The 21,184-nt window shown below is 38.2% G+C and overlaps 1 protein-coding gene across 1 annotated transcript in view; it reads right to left on the bottom strand.

Moving 5' to 3' along the window:
* The window catches only part of JMJD1C (jumonji domain containing 1C), a 132,383-nt gene that overhangs the window by 33,919 nt on the left and 77,280 nt on the right, over positions 1 to 21,184 (bottom strand). Inside the window, exon 4 of the mRNA XM_015813245.1 lies at positions 3,345 to 3,450. Coding sequence (XP_015668731.1) covers positions 3,345 to 3,351 — 7 coding nt within the window. The 5' untranslated portion in view covers positions 3,352 to 3,450. The remainder of the gene's footprint in view (positions 1 to 3,344; positions 3,451 to 21,184) is intronic.

The raw sequence follows: 21,184 nt of genomic DNA, 5'->3' as shown, positions 1-21,184 counted from the left end.
TTAGTCCTCGACTTACATCCGGTTGGGGTCGCGGCATTAAAAAGGTTGAGAACCACTGGTTTAAGCAATGCTTTTCTGAAATTAGGCAGCTGGAGAACTAAGGCAAAAGTTCTATACAAATTAATGTGTGATACAGAGATTACACACATTAATTAGCAATGCTCCTTTAGATTTATAGATTTGAAGTTCAAGTAAGCATTTGTTCCATGCAGATTCAACCTAAATATTATTGATCTTCCATGCATGAATTGTAAGTAATGTTTCCTTTAACAGTCTCTGTGAACTACCTTGTCAGTTTCTGCTCCTATGTTACTTCTCAATTTTTAAATTCTAATTATAAAAAAACAAAAACAAAAGGAAAGAAACAGGTAAGGAAGGATTCCAGTCTCCTAGAGGAACAGCAAATGACAGTGGGAAATGCACCGAGGGAAAATTTAAGGAGAAATTAATTTCCAAACTAGGATCAAAAGAATAAAATGGATAAGGTGAATCTGCAGAAAGATTTCGTTTCAAGAGATGGGAATCCTGAAAAGCTTTAACACTGCATCACAATTGCATTTTCTTCCAAAAATCACCACAAACAGATTTGAAAGGGCAGAAAAAGGGGAATACAAGTTTGAAATTTTGTAATTTGAATGTTATTTTTTAAACGGTTTAAATTTTCATTTTGACCAAAAAACAAAGAATGATTTCTAAAAATATGTATGATCTCTGTTGTAATTCCTTATAGGTATCAGTGTCATAAGCTATATTATAGAAAGCTAAATATATAATGTAAGTAGTTATTTATTACTTAAACTAGCTGTACCGGGCCACGTGTTGCTGTGGCTCAGTCTGGTTAAATGGAAAAGAAGTGTGTTGCTTTTACGTCCAACAGATGGCACTGTTTTTCAAAAAAAAAGCATGTTTTTACCTGTCACAGGTGTGACATCTATATAATATAGGTATATAAAAATATGCGCGTATTCAAATGCAACGTTGTGTCAAAATTTCAAAGCAATCGGTGAAGAACTTTTGGAGATTTAAGGTTTTGAACAAACGAACATTTACATTTTTATTTATATAAATTAGCTCATGAATATGGAAGTCAATGCACCATGTTCTGAAACCACTGAAATAGTGGGTTAGAAAGGCTAATGGTATGATATAGGACATAGTATTGTTAAGAAAAAAGAAAAATGTACTTTGTATTTTGTTTTTTGTAAAGAGAAAAAGAAAGAGTTATAGCCATTATGGCCTTTACTATGTTGCCAATATTACAAAGTACAGCTCTCGGTGCCAATTTTAACAGAATAATGTTCAGAGTGTTTTTGTCACTTTTTGTTGGGTTTTGACGTACCTCATTTCTTTTACCTCTGTTATTGCCTTTTGGGGGAAATTTGTTCTTGAGCTGTTCTTTGATATCCACTGGCAGGGAAATTTGGATTTAATACTTTATTATTTGTTAATTATTGTTCATCTTCTTTGGGGGGGGTGTTAAATAACAGGAGGCAAATATAAAAAAACCAAAGGAGTTGATGGAGCTCTCTATGGTGTTGACTGTCTCTTCATCATCCAGTTTCCGTCCCCAAAAGAATAACATATGGGGTTAAAAAACCCCCCAAATATATATAGTATTGTTGGCCAAAATGGGAAATGGTTTTGGCTACTAGGGAAAGGTATATAAATTATTATTCACTCCTATCTCAATGGTTCTGGTTTCAATGATTGAACACAGATATTGTAATGACAAACTGAAATTAAAATTTTTACCACAGATACTAAGTCGTGATATTTTTTAATTAGGCTGAACAATACTTCAGATTCAGAAGTGCTTTGGAACATGTAGGACAACAAACATAGCATCTGTCTTCTACATATTAAAGCTACTCCATCTGGTTCTACATTAGTGTGGTTGCTGTGGGAGGTTTTTAGTGTAACTGTGCAATCGTGAAACAATGATACAACCCTGAATCTATTTTAATGATTTGCAGACAGGTGCTGCATTCATATTTAAAAGCAACTCTTCTGAATAAAATCTGAAATATTGCACAAGCCTACTAATTAGGTTTTTAACTGGCTGGAAAATAGTGTATGTGTTCATAATTCTTTTAACTATTTAAGATTAGGCACACTTTTAAATGAGAATTCTTGAGCTCAGCTGTCACGCATGGATCAATAATGTGGGAGAAATTCCATGAAAAATAATTGATACTGATAAGTTTCTCAGAAATAAGATTTGCCATTAGTGGCAACCACTGGAAGTGTGCACAATATATATATTGTTTTCATGAAATACTGTGAATTCTCAGAAACATTTGGCTAACCAATATGGAAAACATGGTAGTCCAGACAGATACTGCATCTGATCCACGAGAGTTCATATTCTTTAGTAAGGAAATAAATACATTAAAAAAGCATTCCAGGTTCCTTAAGTAAACGTTTTGCAAGACCATTTGGTAGCTGCAGATTGTCTGGTAGGGATATACAAAGTGTTTTGATTCAAACTCTTGTGACCTTAAATCACCCTACTTTGAGCTCACTACAATCTACCTCATTTCTACTGCCAGCATTTTAGAAGCACAAGACTTTAAAATAGACCTACTTCAGGCAGAAAGCACTTCTGAAATGCACATGGAACAAGTGTTTCAAACTGAAAAGAGTGTGTTTTGAGCCTGAAACAGATGAAATATTTTTTCCTTAGTCTGTCCCAAACTTTTAAGGATTTGTTTTCTGCTGTATTCTCCTATATTACAAAGCAAAACTATGAATGCATGGGATGATAAAGATTCTGTCTTTGAGCCAGCTTCTCATAGGACCTGAGACTGTTCAGGGATCAGAGAGGGTGTAACTGGCCCAAATCACCCAGATGGCTTTGTCGCTGTGGGAGGATTAGAACCTAATTCTTACTACCCTATGCCCACCATCTTAACCTTTACAATTCACTGATTCTCCTTTAATGTGTGCACATCTCTCTCTTTTAAATATAGCACAAACTTGGTAGTTAATTTAGAAAAACAAACTACTGCTAGTGCATACTTAAGTTTTCCTTCTTCACCACAACTTTCAAGTCTAAAATATTTTTTAAAATAATACTATTTAGTAAAAATGATCTCATTAATCAAATGAAGTGGATTGTTTAAGATCCACCCGACCATTTGAAAATACTATACATCTGGAAGGGAAGTACAAACAATAGAAATGACAAACCACTAAATCTGGTCACCATATAGGAAATCATTGATCCAGGAATACGCAATACTGTAATGTCTACTTCATAACTTAAACAATTAAAAGTTATCATTCACTATGAGAGTTTATGGGATCTAATTAAATGACAAACATATATATTTACTCAAAATTACCTTGCATAAAAATCTCTTGAACTTTTTGTTCCTTCACCCAGATTTTTACTTCCTCTTGAAGCTGTGGATTATCCCTGAGAACTGGGGTTAAACTGTCTATATCATCCTAAAGAAAACAGAAAAACACTACGTTATACCTAGTAACCATTTATTATTCAATTATTTGATGCAAATACTGTAATCTGAAAAAAAAATCAGACAAATGACAGAAAATGTCTTACTGTATTATTTTTGCCAAAAACTTTAGAATATAGATACTATAAAAATCTGAAGTGAATATAAAAATGATTTTGGATTTTGTTATTTACAATTCCTTAATTATTAGAAGCTAAGTAATGTATGAAAAAGACCTACATCAATATATATTCTGTCAAATACCATTAACTTAATATTTATCAATTAAACTCCCTTCTGTGTAATGGCCCATTAGGCAGTCCCTATAAATATTTACTTTGTCACAATTGTGATCTTATTACATTCATCCCAAAATGAAGGTCCAAGCATGCATTCTCATCACACCACCTATTGACTTCCGGTGAGTTATCATGGCGAACTGAGGTTCTTCTAGAATAGAAGAACACACTGTGGCCGAAAACAATGCTGGAGTATGAGATTCAAAAATCTCTCTGCAGTAAGGAGAAGTTGCAAGATTACCCACATGTATTCGACAAAGCTGTTTTTTTTTTTAAAAAAGCAGAAAGCAGGAACTGCATTTTTTGCAGTCAGCTTGCTATAAACTGGGAGTCGTAGGATGTTGAAAAAAAATCTTGCTTTAAAGAATGTAAAATAGAAAAGGAGGGAGATTTGCTCCCCTTCATTAGCTACTTTTTATAAAGTAGAATTTATTATTTAATAATCTATTAATTTATTTACTGGTGGGGCTTATAAGCTATATATAATCAGCTGAGTATTCAACTACAATATGTAATTGGGATTAAAATAATACAAATCAAATTTACAAACCAAATTGTATATAAAATTGGCAAGTATATGCAAAAGAATAAAATCAATTCCTTCTCAAGCAGGATAGACAAAAGGGTACATATATATGTCTGGGTAAACAAGCCTCCTTATTTAATAACACTGAGATATGAATTTGTCAGGATTCTTTATCTACAGTTGGATTTGGATTTTACACTATATTTATAAATCTGTTCACAATGTTGCTTATGCCCACTTGCATTTTCCCTGAACTACCGTCTCCAGTTGATGGATCTGGGGTTCCAGCGCAAAAAATAAAACTCACAAGGTTGGCATGAAGAATGGAGACTTGCAGATATGACCTAAACAGAAATGGGAATGGCTAACTCATCACACTTCATTTAGTCTTCAATGAATAAGAAGCCTGCTTTCAATCTCTTTTTTTAAAGACACTTTATTAACCTTCTCTAGTTTGTTTTCTTTCAGTTCAGTTTCAAATGGAATATATCTGCTAGGCAACCTATTCCTTCTCAATTATTCTCCATCCAGATTTGAAACTTGATACAGTGGTAGATATGTCCAAATCTTAATAACAAGTAGCTGGGATTGCCTTGTGCTTTTTAATGATATAGGCCAGGGGTCTCCAACCCCCAGTCCGTGGAACAGTATGCATGCCAGCAACTGGTCCGCACAAACAAACAAAGCCCCATCCCGGAGATGCAGGCAGCACACAAAACCACACCCCCTCTGGTCCGTGGAAAAACCTCTCTCCACAGAACCGGTCCCTGGTGCGCAAAAATGTCTTTCTTCTAAACTTCAGTAAAAGATAAGATAAAGCTGGATAAAATGCCAGAAATCATTGACACACCCTCCTTTCACAGGTTTTGCTGATGTTAGCTAGCAGTTTAGCTTGTGTATGACATATAGTATACGTTGTCCATGGGGTTGCGATGGGTCGGACACGACTTTGCAACTAACAACAACAACAAACAGAGTTGGTTTATTTGACTCTCTACTGATAGTTTTGAAACTGTTTTCACCTTTTTATTTGGTATTAGTATTTACTGTAGAAATTGCTTCCATAGCCTACATCAGAGGTCCCCAACCTTTTGGGCACCAGGGACCGGTTCTGTGGAGAGAGGTTTTTCCACGGACCAGAGGGGGCGTGGTTTTGTGTGCTGCCTGCATCTCCGGGATGGGGCTTTGTTTGTTTGTGCGGACCAGTTGCTGGCATGCCGTGGCCCCATATTGTTCCACGGACTGGGGGTTGGGGACCCCTGGCCTATATCATTAGAAGAAAAAGAAATGGCCTCCTCCACTAAGATGAAAACTGAATTTGTATCTTTTTAAAATGCTCTACATCCTCTAGACACATGACGTGAATATTTACTGATCATAACTCATAAGAATCCAGATAAAAAAGCTGCCGCCACTCCCACCCCCCAAAAGTAGCTGGAATGTCTGATAAAGCCACAGCAAAGGCTTTAGGTCCTTGAAAATAATTAAATGGTATTTACAGAATTAAGATTAAGGTTTATTCTTCACACACTAAAATCAGTAAAACAAATAAAATACAGGTAGTCCTCAACCAACAACCATTCAGTGACCGTTCAAAGTTATAATGGCACTGAAAAAAGTGACTTACAATCAGTCCTTGCACTTACAACCGCTGCAGCACCCCCAGTCATGTGATCAACATTCAGCACTTGATACCTGGCATGCATTTATGATGGCTGCTGCATCCTGAGATCATGTTATCACCATATGTGACCTTCCCAGCCAGCTTCTGACAAGCAAAGTCAAGGGGGGAAACCAGATTCACTTAGTATTTTGTCTTTCTAGACCAGGGGTAGGCAACCTTGGCTCTTTTATGACTCGTGGACTTCAACTCCCAGAATTCCTGAGCCAGCCATGGCTGGCTCAGGAATTCTGGGAGTTGAAGTCCACGAGTCATAAAAGAGCCAAGGTTGCCTACCCCTGTTCTAGACTGTCCATATCCCTCAAAGAGAACTCTTAATGGCTGCATGATTTCACTTAACTATAATAATTTCCCTAACAACTGTGGCATAGAAGATTGTAAAATTGGGTGCAACTCACTTAACTGACTTGCCTAGTAATGGAAATTCTGGTCTCCATTGTGGCCGTAAGTCCAGGATTACCTGTAAAAGGGGACATCACTAGCACAACCTCCCAGCTAGATCAAACTGGCTGGACTGGTTCCATTGGGAGAATGCAGTCCTGCACATAAGTAGGGACAAGCCACAGTAATGTAAATCTAGGAACAACATTGGTGAATGCTGGTTGGTTGGTATAAATATTCAAACCAGTCTTAAAAATTCAACAACAGCTGTTGCCTGTGATCCCAGCACATAATAATGGTATCTGGTTTGTGGAACTCAATTAAGCACCCTAAATTTCCAACTGTTTTAAAGTCAATGAGATACATGGTGAAGTGTAGTAACCTGTAATTATACTGTTTGTTTCCATCTACTTCTGGTTTCCTTTTCTTTAATTCTTGAAAGTATATTCCGTTATAAAAATTCAACTCAAAGGCATACCAGAGTAGCACAAATAAATGAAAATTCAGTTTGCATTGTACAGAAAACTGACTTGTTATTTACTGCAAACTTACTGATATAAAATTATATGAAATTCAAATAAGATGTTAAAAAACTCAGATACAGGCAGACTATCAATACATTTTATATACTTTAAAGCTTATATATTTTCTTATAGTCATGTATTTGTCCTGAGTGTATATAGTTGTTAAAACTTATTTCTTATTTTCAGAAAGAGATCTTTGCTGTCTATAGAGGTCAGCAACACATGTCCTTTCCATCTGTAATCTTTCTTTCAGCTTAAAAATAGAAGATTTAAGTCAAGAAATAAAATGAGATTTACATTACTTCCTTTCATGCCAATGACTAAATGTACAACAGCTGCACCACACAATGAAATATACTTTTTTGCCCATAAGGACTAATAATCAAAATGCAATCAGAATTTTAATAACAATCTAATAATTCTTTTAAATCAGAGAACATTTATATTCAAGTTTAGTTTTCTACATAGTGGAAACCCAGAAATCTGGTGACATAGTTTCACAGCGTTCTTTTAGAAGCAATATTTATTTTTGCAGAAAAGCTTAAAAAAATATTGCTGTTCTGGATTTAAAACAACAGATAGGTTTTAACACAAAAAATAAATAGAAACAATTTCTTTTGGCAATTAGACCTGACCATGAATGCTGTCTATCACCCAACTTACAGAAAAATCAACCAATGGGTCCCTCCCACATTGTATAGCAAGTAACAAAGCGATAGCTAGCAAAAAAGGGGATCTTTTGCAACATGCCTGCACAGTATGTCTTTAAGTCAGCAGGAACTACAAAAGAACAAGGGTTTATTTCAAGTTTTTATTGTTGCGTTTGATGAATAGTTGAAGTATTGCAAATTTGTTCCATCAGATCACATTTCCCAAAGAATATTTTAGGTGAGATATTTGGTCCAAGTGAGGAACAGATTTTTCTCATTTTAAGCATACACAAGAGGGAATTCAGGAGGCTTATGATGATTTTGCACACAGAAAGGCAAATATACTCATTTTGAGACTCTCTTAGATTTTCTCCGTATATATTTTGCAGAAAGGTTGACTGATTACATATAACGTATATAACTTACCCCATACACTTTTCAAACAAAACAAAATGTAATAACTAAATGCAAATCAACATCAAACTCAAAATTTAAGTATAAAAAAGAGAACAAATATAGAATCTAATATAAAATCCAAATAGTACCAATAGTTAGTCAGCTGGGGCAGAAACATATATTGAAATAAAATTATTAACTTCTTTCTGGATTTGTAGCAATGTATGAGTGGGGATATATATTTGAGGGACGGAGTATTTCATAAAATGGCAGCTATTGCAGAGACAGTTTGCCATCTTGTTCATGCCCTATGAATGTTGAAAAAGCACTTCGGTGATGACTGAACTAGATGGGCAGAGTATATTCCAACAAGGCATTGGTTGCTATATCCTGGTGCTGTGCCATTTGGGCTTTAAAAATAATAAGCACTCTGAATTCAGCCCTGTAGCGTACTGAATGTCAATGCAACAACTTTAAAATAATTCCATAATGATGTGGGGCTAATAATCTTGCCACCAGTAATTTTTTTTTAACAGCTACAGCTTCCTGGCTATTTCCAAAGAAGCCCCACACAGAGCCTGTTGCAATAGTCCTAGTGTCACCAATGCATGAGTTTACTGAGATCAGGACATACTGGTGCAAGTAGCATTGTAAGTCAAGTGGAAGATCAAACGGATTCCTGACAAACCTAGCAGACAACTTTGTCTCCCAAAAAGTAGAGAAGGGAACTAGGAGATCAGCCATATTGGACTTAATTCTCACTAACAAGAGATGAAATGATAGAAGGTGTTGAAGCCACAGGACTTTAAGAGTGCTAATTTCAAGAAACTTAGAGAGAGCTTGGGAAGGATTCCACGGATAAGAATCCTCAAGGGGAAAACAACTCAAGAAGCTTGGGAAATTTTGAAAAGTGAGATTATAAAAGCCCACTCTAGCACAATACCAATGAAGAAGAAAAATAACAGCTCTCAAAAGAAACAGCATGGCTGCATGAAGAACTTTCTGATAAATTGAAAGACAAAAAGGACTATAAAAAGTGGAAAGAGGGACACATAACTAAGGCAGAATATCAGCAAATAGCCGGACCCTGCAAAGATGAAGTGAGGAAAGCTAAGGCTCAAAATGAACTAAGGCTTGTGACAAAAATAAAAAAATTACAACAAAAAAGCTTCTTTCAACATGTAAAAAACAAGAAAAAAGTTAAGGAAATGTTTGGTCCATTAGTGGGAGAAAGTGGCAAGAAGATGATAAGCAACAGGGAAAAAGCAGAACTACTTAACTCGTTTTTTTGCATCCGTCTTTACACAAAAGGAAAAAACAGTCCAATCTATCAAAAACAGTACCGTAAAAAACAGATTAGAAACACGTTAAGATAGGCAAGAAAATGGTAAGTGAGCACCTGTCCACCCTAGATGAGTTCAAATCAACAGGACCAGATGGATTATACCCCAAGGTTCTGAAGGAACTGGCAGATGTGATCTCAGAACCACTGAACTATATGTTTCAAAGATCCTGGAACACTGGGGAACTACCAGAGGATTGGAAAAGAACTGGTGTAGTTCTCATCTTCAAAAAAGGGGGAAAATGGATCCATGAAACTACAGACCTATCAGCCTGACCTCAATACCTGGGAAGATTCTAGAAAAGATAATCAAGCGAACACTTGGAGGCAAATAGTCATTCTCAAAAGCCAACATGGGTCTGTCAAAAACAGATCATGCCAAACAAATCTTACTGCATTCTTTGACCAGGTGACAAAATTAGTGGACCAGAGGAATGCTGTGGATATAATTTATTTGGACTTCAGTAAGACATTTGATAAAGTAGACCACCATAAGAAAAATGTGGATTAGACAGCATCATGACCAAATGGATTCATAGTTGGCTAACCAGCTGTACTCAGTGTGTGGACCGCAATGGAACTGCATCTACAGTACATGGAGGGAAGTGTATAGTGGTGTCTCCAGGGTTCTGTTCTGGGCCCAGTACTCTTTAACATCTTCATCAATGATTTGGATGAGGGGATAGATGGGGAACTCATCAAATTTGCAGACGACACCAAGCAGGCAGGAATAGCCAACATTCCAGAAGATAGGTTTAAGATACAGAAGGATCTTGACAGACTTGAACATTGGGCGCTATCTAACAAAATGAAATTCAATGGTGAAAAAAGTAAGGTTCTACATTTAGGCAAGAAAAACCAAATGCACAGGAATAATATAGGTGGTACCTGGCTCAATAGTAGTAACTGTGAGAGGGATCTCGGAGTCCTAGTGGACAATCATTTAAATATGAGCCAGCAGTGTGCTGCAGCTGCCAAAAAAGCCAACACAGTGCTAGGCTGCATTAATAGAATCAAGATCACGTGAAGGGTTAATATCACTTTACGATGCCTTGGTAAGGCCATACTTGGAATACTGCATCCGGTTTTGGTCACCACGATGAGACTCTAGAAAGAGTATAGAGAAGAGCAACAAAGGTGATCAGGGGACTGGAGGCTAAAACATATAAGGAATGGTTGCTGGAATTGGGCATGTCTAGTCTAATGAAGAGAAGGATGAGGGGTGATATGATAGCAGTGTTCCAATATCTCAGGGGTTGTCACAAGGAAGAGGGAATCAAGCTACTCTCCAAAGCATCTGAAGGCAGGACAAGAAGCAATGGATGGAAACTAATCAAGGAGAGAAGCAACTTAGAACTAAGGAGAAATTTCCTGACAGTTAGAACAATTAATCAGTGGAACAACCTGCCTATAGAAAGTGTGAATGCTCGAACACTGGAAGTTTTTAAGAAGAGACTGGACAGCCATTTGTCTGAAAGGGTATAGGGTTTCCTGCCTGAGCAGGAGTTTGGACTACTGTAGATGATCTCCAAGGTCCCTTCCAACATCATCATCATCATTATTATACTTATTATTCGAACTCTAGCAGCCTACCATCATCCTGAAACAGTCCCATTCTTAACAGACTTGGCTTGGATTTTTTTTAAACTAGGATTTATTATGCCATTTTGTTCCCACTTGAATATATCAAACAGAGAGTCAGCTGGGTGACCTTGGGCCAGGCACCCTCTTTCAGCCCAATTCACCTCACAGGGTTGTTGTTGTGGGGACAACTGGGTGGGTGTGTTGGATATTTGCTGCCTTGAGTTATTTATAAAAATAACAAAGGTAGGCTATAAATAAGTAAATAAATTAAAACAAACAGAATAGTTATATGTATGCATAATAATCCTGAGGAATTGCTATCAATTTTTATTTACTATAATTTTAAACACAAATTTAAAGTTTTCTAGAAAAGAATAGCTGACCAAAACTGCAGAGTCCTTAATAAAAGACCAAGATACTTATTTCAAAATGAGTGACTTAATCTGATTTATTATCTCACAGAAGTGATAGAGAAGAACAAAGAACAAGATTAAGAATGAACTGATGAGATGCAGATATAATTCTACAAATGATATTTCAAAATCAAAATTTAGTATTAACAGGAAATAATTTTGCCAAGAAGCACTGAAATATCAACTTTAAACGGAGAAAGAAATTATACAGTGAAACTGAAATTCTGTATTTTAACAGTGCATGTTTTCAATATAGTAAAGGTTAAATTTCTAAATTCACAAACTGCAGCCAGGAAATAAATTCCCAGTGATGCAGACTTCCCTGTTTATTGTCAGGAAAACCATGAAAAGAATAATTTGTCTTCCTGTGGCAGTTCCTCCCCTAATACACATGAAATGGAAGGACTCCTAGCCTTTATCACTGCTGCCAGAAAAGAAAGCTGAAAGTCTCTACAAGCACTAGAAGTACCTTCACATTTCCAAAGTTCTTAGCCAAGGGAAAATGGTCAGTGTTTCAAGACTGCATACTGCCCAGAAATTTCACAGTAGTGTTTGCATAGAACTGCTGAATCAGATAACACAATTCCCTATTGAGAAATAGTCTAAACCTATTTTTTATTTATGTGTCCAGTGTTTCAAATTACCTTCAACATCCAAAAAGAAAAAAAAAACTTACTTCATTGTCATACCAGAGCTCAATAGGAAATCACAGTTCTCCACAATTTTACCTTTTGTTCAGTAACTTATTTGATAGGGTAGAAAATTCTCAGGTTATAGTATTTCCCCAGTAGTGACTCATGGTATCATTCTATATCAGAGGTCCCCAACCTTTTGGGCACCAGGGACCGGTTACGTGGAGAGAGGTTTTTCCGTGGACCGGAGGGTGCATGGTTTTGTGTGCTGCCTGCATCCCATGGATAATAATAATAATAGTAAAGTTGGAAGGGACCTTGGAGGTCATCTAGTCCAACCCCCTGCTCAGGCAGGAACCCTATACCATTTCGGACAAATGGCTGTCCAGTCTCTTCTTAAAAACCTCCAATGTTGGAGCATTCACCGCTTTTGGAGGCAGGTTGTTCCACTGGTTAATTGTTCTAACTGTCAGGAAGTTTCTCCTTAGTTCTAGCTTGCTTCTCTCCTTGGTTAGTTTCTACCCGTTGCTTCTTGTCCTGCCTTCAGGCGCTTTGGAAAATAGCTTGAGACCCTCTTCTTTGTGGCAGCCCCTGAGATATTGGAACACTGCTATCATGTCCCCCCTCGTCCTTCTCTTCATTAAACTAGGATGGGGGTCTGCTTGTTTGTGCAGACCAGTTGCTGGCACGCCGCAGCCCGGTACTAGTCCACTGACCGGGGGTTGGGGACCCCTGATCTAGAGCAGTGTTTCTCAAGTTCAGCTTGTTTAAGATGTGTGGGCTTCAACTCCCAAGAAATCCGCAATCAGTCTGGGAGTTGGTCAATACAACTTAAAGTAGCTGAGCTTGAGAAATGGGTGTTCTAGATTTTCCTAATCTTGTTGGGCCAAAATGAGCCATGTTTTATGCCATTTCAACAATGACTACGAAGACACAAGTCTCTAGTGCACAAATTATCTTCGACTCAGGTTTCACTGATAGAACCTTTAATGCAGACAGAATGAAGCCGCAGACTATTGCCTCCTGAAGTGATATACGCATACACATGCATATCAGAATTTAAACTCTAGACTGTTTTTCTTTCATTCTTCTGAGTTAATGAGATCCTTGGCTATTTGTTCCATGGCTCTGGGTTTACGGTTCTCTCTAGTTTAAGAAGATCCTGATTTCATTTCATTTGTCTTAGCTCTTAAAATTTTCAGTGACACTGAAAATATTTTTGAGTTAAAATCTTTTTGCTTTTGAACATCAGTGAACATGCTTATTCATTCACTCACTTTCCATCACTCCCCTCAGGAACTCCTAAGTTGCAGAGACTAAACCAAATTTTGCATAATACAGAATAAACTATAAATCATATTTATATTCCATATAAAATGGGGCGACTACACTGCATTTTCAACTAACTGTTTTCTCAGGAAACACCTCTTCATTAAAAAATATTCATAAATTTCAACAGAAGATATGGCTCTCAGAAATTTAAGGTAGACATTTTTGCATAGTTTTTTTTTTATCAAGAATTCTTGTGAGAAATTTTTTCCCTCCTTTTATTGCACATTCAGGCAATTCAAATCAAACTATTTTCAAACCTTAGTCTGGACTTTATTGTCTTCACTTTGATATATTCTTGCGGATTAACTGAATATCTCATGTTAACTATTTTAGGAATGTTACAGGATTATCAGTCATTTACCACATTATACTATATTTATGTCAAGTATAAGATCAAATTTAAAGTTTCCATGTTTCTCATTTAGCAATAAATACATACCCAATAAAGTTCAAGTATGCCTGATTAAAAAACAAAGAAATACATTTTTACAGATCTTGCTTTAACGTTTGCAGCTATTCAAATTTATACAACCGACCATAAAAATGTTAGCAGCAGAATGCAACATCCTTACAAGATGATCAAAATGCATAGAAATAAAAACATTTTCTTCAAACATACAGTAATATGGGCAAGAACAGTTAGAATCATTAAATCATGGGGCTCTAAGCAACCTTGGGAGGTCTTCTATTCCAACCCTTGCCCAAGGCAGAAGACCTTATTGCATCCGGCACAAATGGTTGTCCAATCTTTTCTTGAAGACCATAGAAAGCGGAAGAAACTTCTTTGTTAACATCATCCTTTATTTGCCATTTGCAGTTCACTTTGCAAGGAATTTTAAATTTAACCAAAATAAAGGGAGTCAGTTGATGTAGTGGTTAAGACATCAGGCCACAAAGCAGGAAACTGAGTTCTAATCCCACTTTAGGCATAAAACCAGCTAGGTCAGTGGTTCTCAACCTTTTTAATGCCGTGACCCCAACTGGTCGTAAGTCGAGGACTAAACCGGTCATAAGTCGAGGACTAAACCGGTCGTAAGTCGAGGACTACCCAATCGGTCGTAAGTCAAGGACTTTCCCTGCCCGGGGGCGCCGCGCATGCATGGTTCCGCCCCCTGTGCCGGCCGAGGGGTAGCTGGCAAGCGGCAGAGACGGAGCAGGCCGACCACCAGCTGGCCCAGCTCAAGGGAGGTAAGGTACCCGCCGGAAAAGGGGAAAAAATGGCGGACAAAAAAAATGGCGGACAAAAAAAATGGTGGACAGCCTTGCTTGGCGACCCCCATGAAATGGTCGATCGACCCCAAATGGGGTCCCGACCCACAGGTTGAGGACCACTGAGCTAGGTGATCTTGGACCAGCCACATTCTCTCAGACTTTAGAAGAATGCAACAATACTTCTGAAAATTTTACCAATAAAACTACAGGAACTAGTTCAGGCAATTGCCAGGAGTCAATGCTGACTCAAAGATATACCCACACAAACAAAGCAGCATATAATCCCTTTTCACAAAGAACTATAAAGTGATGAAAACTGTATTGGTTGCCTTCCAGGTCCAATCCCAGCTGCTGGTAATGGCCTAGAAAGCCCTACACGGTATGTGTTCTTTGAGGCACTGCCCAATCACATCCCAGTAGATCTAGCAGGAGGGTCATGCTGCAAGTCCCATTCAGTTAGGGAATCCTCTGGTGGGATCTAGGAAAGCCTTTTCTGCTGTGGCACCCATCGTTTGAAACATCACCCTGGAGATTAGAGTGGGCCCAACTTGCTAGCCTTTCGAAAACATGGTTCTGCCAATAGGCATGGGCACCAAGGAACATGGCAGAGCCAGCACAATGTTATTGTCAGATGTGATTATCTCAGCTATGATGGTTTTTGTATGCTTTTGTATTGCTTGTACTGTTTTTCTTCTGGTTATCTGTTTTTGCTCTTTGCCATCAATCCAGAGTTTGTTGATGGGTGGGCTTTGTAAATTGGAATAAATAAAACTGTATAGCAAATGGAAATTTAATTAATGGAAGCCCATAATTCTGGGGCCTGGGAATGGTAAATATATCAAGAAAGGAAAGAACTAAGTATTGAGCATGCTTCTCCAGACCCATTAATCTCCAGCAGAAATATAGGGCCTTAATCATACTCAACAGATGGTTGCCGATGTGCTACCTGCTATCTCTATTCAAATCAGCTATTCAGTTTGCAATTACATCTCTACGTGAAGCAGCAGCAGAAACAGCAGCAGTGAGCAATAAACAGAACAATCTTACACATCACTGAATGTTGTTCTCCTTATTCCTCACCTCCCTTTTTAGGTCACAATTGTCACACTGCAGCACATTGGAGGTGGTGAGTCATTCACCAGATACAACCACAAAACTCCTACTAATCACTCCATTGTGATAAGGAGAAAAGGCAAAGTAGAAATAAAAATGAAAAAGGAGTTTGGCTAGAAAAAGGGCATGCATATTGTTATGCATATAAAGTTAATAAATAAATGCAATGTAATATAGTATACTATGATATGCCTGAACTAATAAACCCCAAATCTATATCATAAGCTTCCAATGCTCTGTTTTCCTCTCAGCACTGCCACCCAAGATGCAATTCAATATCTCACTGGATTATATATGTCTGGCTCTAATAAAAAGAGTGAGGTTACAGTGGCTGTTATTTAACAGACACTCATGTTAAATTTAAATTCACCGACAAAGAATTAAAGGGAGACCAGTATAGCTATTTCGAAATAGCTATAGTAGTCTCCCTTTAATTCTTTGTCGGTAAATTTAAATTTAACACAGAAATAGTTTGTTGCAGAAGCGACTGCCTGTGAAGGCTCCTGGATTGGGGCTGAAAGGCGAAAGTGGAAGCGTATGTTCTGTCCCATATTTGGGTAGACCAGGTTGCTCTGATAGACCGGTTTCACTGGAAAATGCTTAACAAGGTTTCAAAACTGAAGGAAGAAATATCAATAACTTGCATCATGCTGATGATTCCACCCTGATAATTAAAAATGCAAAGGAACTGCAAGCCCTAACACTAAATATCAAAGAACACAATGAAAGATGGGACCGAAATTAACCAAACTAATGACAACAGGTACAATAACCAACCTTAGAATGGACAATGAAGATAGTGCATAGTGTGTGTCTTTTACAATCAACTATCAAGAGTAAAAGAACAAGCAGTCAAGAAATATGCTGCAGACTAGCATATTTGACTTGATTGAGCAACCATGTAGGGCTTGGAAAAGATAATTCAAATGCTGTGATGTATGTATACCTACAAAGATCAGAATTCTGCAAGTCATGGTGTTCCCTGTGACACTCTATGGAAGCAAAAGTTGGACTTTAAAGAAGCAGAATAGGAAAGGAATTGACACCTTTGAATTTTGGTGTTAAGAGAAGATTTTTGAGAATACTACTGACAGTTAAGAAAACAAACTGATGGATCATTGAACAAAACAACCCAGAATTCTCACTTGAAGCACAAATGAACAGGCTCAAATTATCCTACTTTGAACACATTATGTGAAGACCTAGCTCTTTGAAGATGACTTTAATGCTGGGAAAGATGGAAGGAAAAGAGTATAATAGAATAACCTAACAACAAAGTGGATGGACTCAGTTACACTGGCAATGATGAGTACACCATTGAAGAGACTTGAAAGTATCTGGAGAATCTATGTGGCTGCTAGAAGTAAAAAAACAACTTCATGGCATGAAGTCAATCACTCCTATTTCCATTATCACAAGGGCAACAGTTATACTTACAACTGAACCAAGAGCAGAAAGCTTTCCACGTGAAAGACATATCATAAACTCTCACGTGATTTGATCATATTTGCAAATATTAACTTTGCTTCTTCAAAGCGCCTGAAGGCAGGACAAGAAGCAACGGATGGAAACTAATCAAGGAGAGAAGCAACCTAGAACTAAGGAGAAACTTCCTGACAGTGAGAACAATTAACCAGTGGAACAACCTGCCTCCAGAAGCGGTGAATGCTCCAACACTGGAGGTTTTTAAGAAGAGACTGGACAGCCTTTTGTCCGAAAGGTTTCCTGCCTGAGCAGGGGGTTGGACTCGATGACCTCCAAGGTCCCTTCCATTTTTTTTTTATTATTATTATTATTATTATTATTATTATTATTATTATTATTATTATTATTATTATTATTGTTATTGTTATTGTTATTATTATATACCTGTAGGTTGTCAGGCTAAAAAAAGTTCTCATTATGACCAGTGGAAACTTTTTTTCTATGCCTAAATGCAAATGGGAGACAGGATTTGTGCAAAAAGGATGCAATTGGAGAAGTTTAGTTTATGGACAATGTCAGGAAGGAAAAATAAAGGATTGCGGGGAAAAACTAGTTCATATTTTCATACTTGTTAATTTTAAAAAATTATTAACTTGAGATAAAAAAGAATTAATCAACTAGCATGAATACTTACTTCCCTCCATTGAGAAAGTTGTACATTTACTACCACCCTGCTTGCTGTTTTTCACTCCTTAGCAATTAAAAAAACCCAAGCTTTTCTGTTCCCATAAAACACTTATATTTATTCAAATGTTTAAAATAAATAATTGTCAAAGATTTTTTTCTGAAAATTATAGCACTGACCTGGTCAATGTGTTACCATATTTATAGTTTGATCATACATCTGAACCATGTCACTCACCTTATTGCACACTCTAACATAACCCACATTAACCAGAATTACTAGCCTCCTAGCTGCAGGTGTGATGCAATGATATCACTGGACACTTCTTCCCCCTAGCCCACAGGTCGGCAACCTGCGGCTCTTTGAGCCTTCCCCTGCAGCTCCCAGCCTCCTCTGCCATTTGCAGAGAGAGACAGAGACACAGAGAGTACTTGCGCTTCCCTTTTATCCCTCCCTCCCTCCGTGTGTGTGTAAAAAAAGAGAGTAGCCTCACCCTGTTCGACGAGCTGACAAGCTTATTGGGCAGGGCTCCTCCCTTTGCTGCGTCTCTGCAGGAAGCAGGAAGGGCAGAAGAGAGCTAGCTAGCCCAGCTATGCTGACTCAGGAATTCTGGGAGTTGAAGTCCATGAGTCATAAAAGAGCCGAGATTGCCTACCCCTGAGCTAGCCCAATAAGAATGTGTCAGCTTATTGGAGAACAGCTTGAAGCCAGCTTGCCAGGTGAGCAGAAGATTGGAGAGAGGAAGAGAGAGGGGGGGAGAGAGAAAGAGAGGGAGGGAGAGAGAGAGGGAGGGAGAGAGAGAGAGGAAAGAGAGAGAGAAAGAGAGAGACACAGAGAGACCCTTTTGACATTTAAAATGAAGATAACACTGCATATATCTTTTTACCTTTATGATATACACACACACACACACACACACACACACCTATAATAAAGGTAAAAAAGGATATATGCAGTGTTATCTTCATTTTAGATATCAAAAGGGTTTTGCGGCTCCCAGTGTTTTGTTTTCGGTGGGAAACGGGTCCAAGTGGCTCTTTGAGTGTTTTGGGTTGCCTACCCCTGCCCTAGCCTCCACCAATAGGAAAAATCAGTTAAATCTGGGCAAATGTTAATGAGTTTCAAGGGAAGAAATAGGTCCCTTAACTTTACATAGTGCCCTCTCATTCAACTCATAAAAACACAGTTAGTTGAACTGACTCTCTTAAAATGTTGCTATGACAATTAGAATATAGTGTTTGTTTAGAACAGTGTCCATGAACTGTGCACCATTAACTTGAGATGAACTTAATGAGATTTGAAAGGCCAATTAGATCAATCTGCCCTATCCAGGAATGTGTTTAAGTACTCAAGATCTATATTTTAGGCTGCTAATAAATTTAAATTAAAAAACCAATTCCTAATTCCTAAGAATAGTAATATTAGCACATTTTAATGCCCTCACAATAGCTACTCTTGATGGCAAATATAAAAAAGTACCTTGTGAGCTAAGATTGTGCTCTTGTGGAAAACAATCCACTGAATTTGTAGCCCATGTTCTGACCAAGGGGAATTTGCGACCTATCTACAAAGTTGTTTATAAAATTATACCTCTGAGATCAAAGCAGATTTAAAAGAATTACAAAAATATTTCAAATATAGATATGTGTATTATAATGAAGCTGCTCTAACATAGAAAGCAGGAGACTGTGAGTTCTAGTCCTGTCTTAGGCATAAGTTAGCTGGGTGACCTTGGGCCAGTCACTCTCAGCTCACCTCAAATCACAGGGTTATTGTTGTGGGAAAAATAGGATAGGGAAGAAATACTAGCTACATTTGCCAATTTATTTACAAAAATAATAAAGGAGGCAAATAAATAAACTATACTATTTTCCAAAAGTATCAACTTTTGGAAGTTGATAGAAAAACCAAGAAAAAACAGGTATAGTATAGGTCAGGGGTAGGCAACCCAAAACACTCAAAGAGCCACTTGGACACACACACAAACACACACACACACACACACACACACACACACACACTAGCTGTACCCAGCCACGCGTTGCTGTGGCTCAGTCTGGTTAAATGGAAAAGAAAGAAAAGAGAAAGCACACGTTTGTATCACAGATGTGACATCTATATAATAGTAGGTATATAAAAACACGCGGGTATTCGAATGCAACGTTGTGTCAAAATTTCAAAGCAATCGGTGAAGAACTTTCGGAGATTTAAGATTTTGAACAAACGAACATTTATATTTTTATTTATATAGAAGATATAATCATAAAGGTAAAAAAGTATATATGCAGTGTTATCTTCATTTTAGATATCAAAAGGATCTCTCTCTCTCCCTCCCTCTCTCTCTGCCTTTGGTCTGCCAGTCCTCTTCCCCCACTCTTTCTTTCTCTCTCTCTCTTTCTCCCTCCCTCTCTCTCTTTCCCTCCCTTCCCCCACTCTTTCTTTCTCTCTCTCTTTCCTCTTTCTCTCTCCCCCCTTTCTTTCTTTCTTTCCTCTCCTTCTCTCTCTCTCTTTCCTCTGTCCTATCTCCCTCTTTCTCTTTCCTCTCCCTCTTTCTCTCTCTCCTCTCCAACTATCTCTCCTCTCCCTCTCTCTCTTTTTGCCTTTGGTCTGCCAGTCCTCTTCCCCCACTGTTTCTTTCTCTCTCTCTTTCTCCCTCCCTCTCTTTCCCTCCCTTCCCCCATTCTTTCTTTCTCTCTTTCTCTCGCCCTCACTCTCTCTCTCCCCCTCTTTCTTTCTATCTTTCCTCTCACTCTCACTCTTTCCTCCCTCTCTTTTTCTCTTTCCTCTCCCTCTCTCTCTCCCTCTTTCCTCTCTCTCTTTCTCTTTCCTCTCTCTCTCTTGCTCTCCGCCTCTCTCTCTTTCTGCCCTTGGTCTGCCAGTCCTTTCCCCCCACTTTTTTTTTCTCTCTCTCTCTCTTTCTCCCTCCCTCTCTTTCTCTCCTCCTCTCTCTCCGATCTTCTGCTCACCTGGCAAGCTGGCTTCAAGCTTTTCTCCAACAAGCTCAGAAGAGCTAGGCAACCTCGGCTCTTTTATGACTCACGGACTTCAACTCCCAGAATTCCTGAGTCAGCATAGCTGGGCTAGTTAGCTCTCTCCTGCCCTTCCTGCAGAGATGCAGCAAACGGAGGAGCCCCGCCCAATAGCTTCTCAGCTCGTCGAATAGGGTGAGGACACTCTCTTTTTTACACACACACACACACAGAGGGGGGGAGCGCAAGTACCTCTCTCTGTCTCTCTCTGCAAATGGCAGAGGAGGCTGGGAGCCGCAGGGGAAGACTCAAAGAGCCGCATGTGGCTCTGGAGCTGCAGGTTGCCGACCTGTGGTATTTCATTTTCATTTCATTTTCATTTTATTCAATTTGTATCCCGCCCTTCTCCCGGAGGACTCAGGGCGGCTCACAACATTTTTTAAAACAAAAACAAACCCACAATCCCCGCCGAATAAAACCAATTAAAACCCAAATATTTTAAGTTGTGACATTTAAAATTTTCTAAAAATGAACCCGATTTAAAATCCACCCTAGGCCAGGC

The sequence above is a fragment of the Protobothrops mucrosquamatus genome, unplaced genomic scaffold (genome assembly GCF_001527695.2).
Source record: "Protobothrops mucrosquamatus isolate PMUCROS unplaced genomic scaffold, P.Mucros_1.0 scaffold146, whole genome shotgun sequence".
In the NCBI taxonomy this organism is placed as follows: Eukaryota; Metazoa; Chordata; class Lepidosauria; order Squamata; family Viperidae; genus Protobothrops; species Protobothrops mucrosquamatus.
This window is presented reverse-complemented; position numbering and strand designations above follow the sequence as displayed.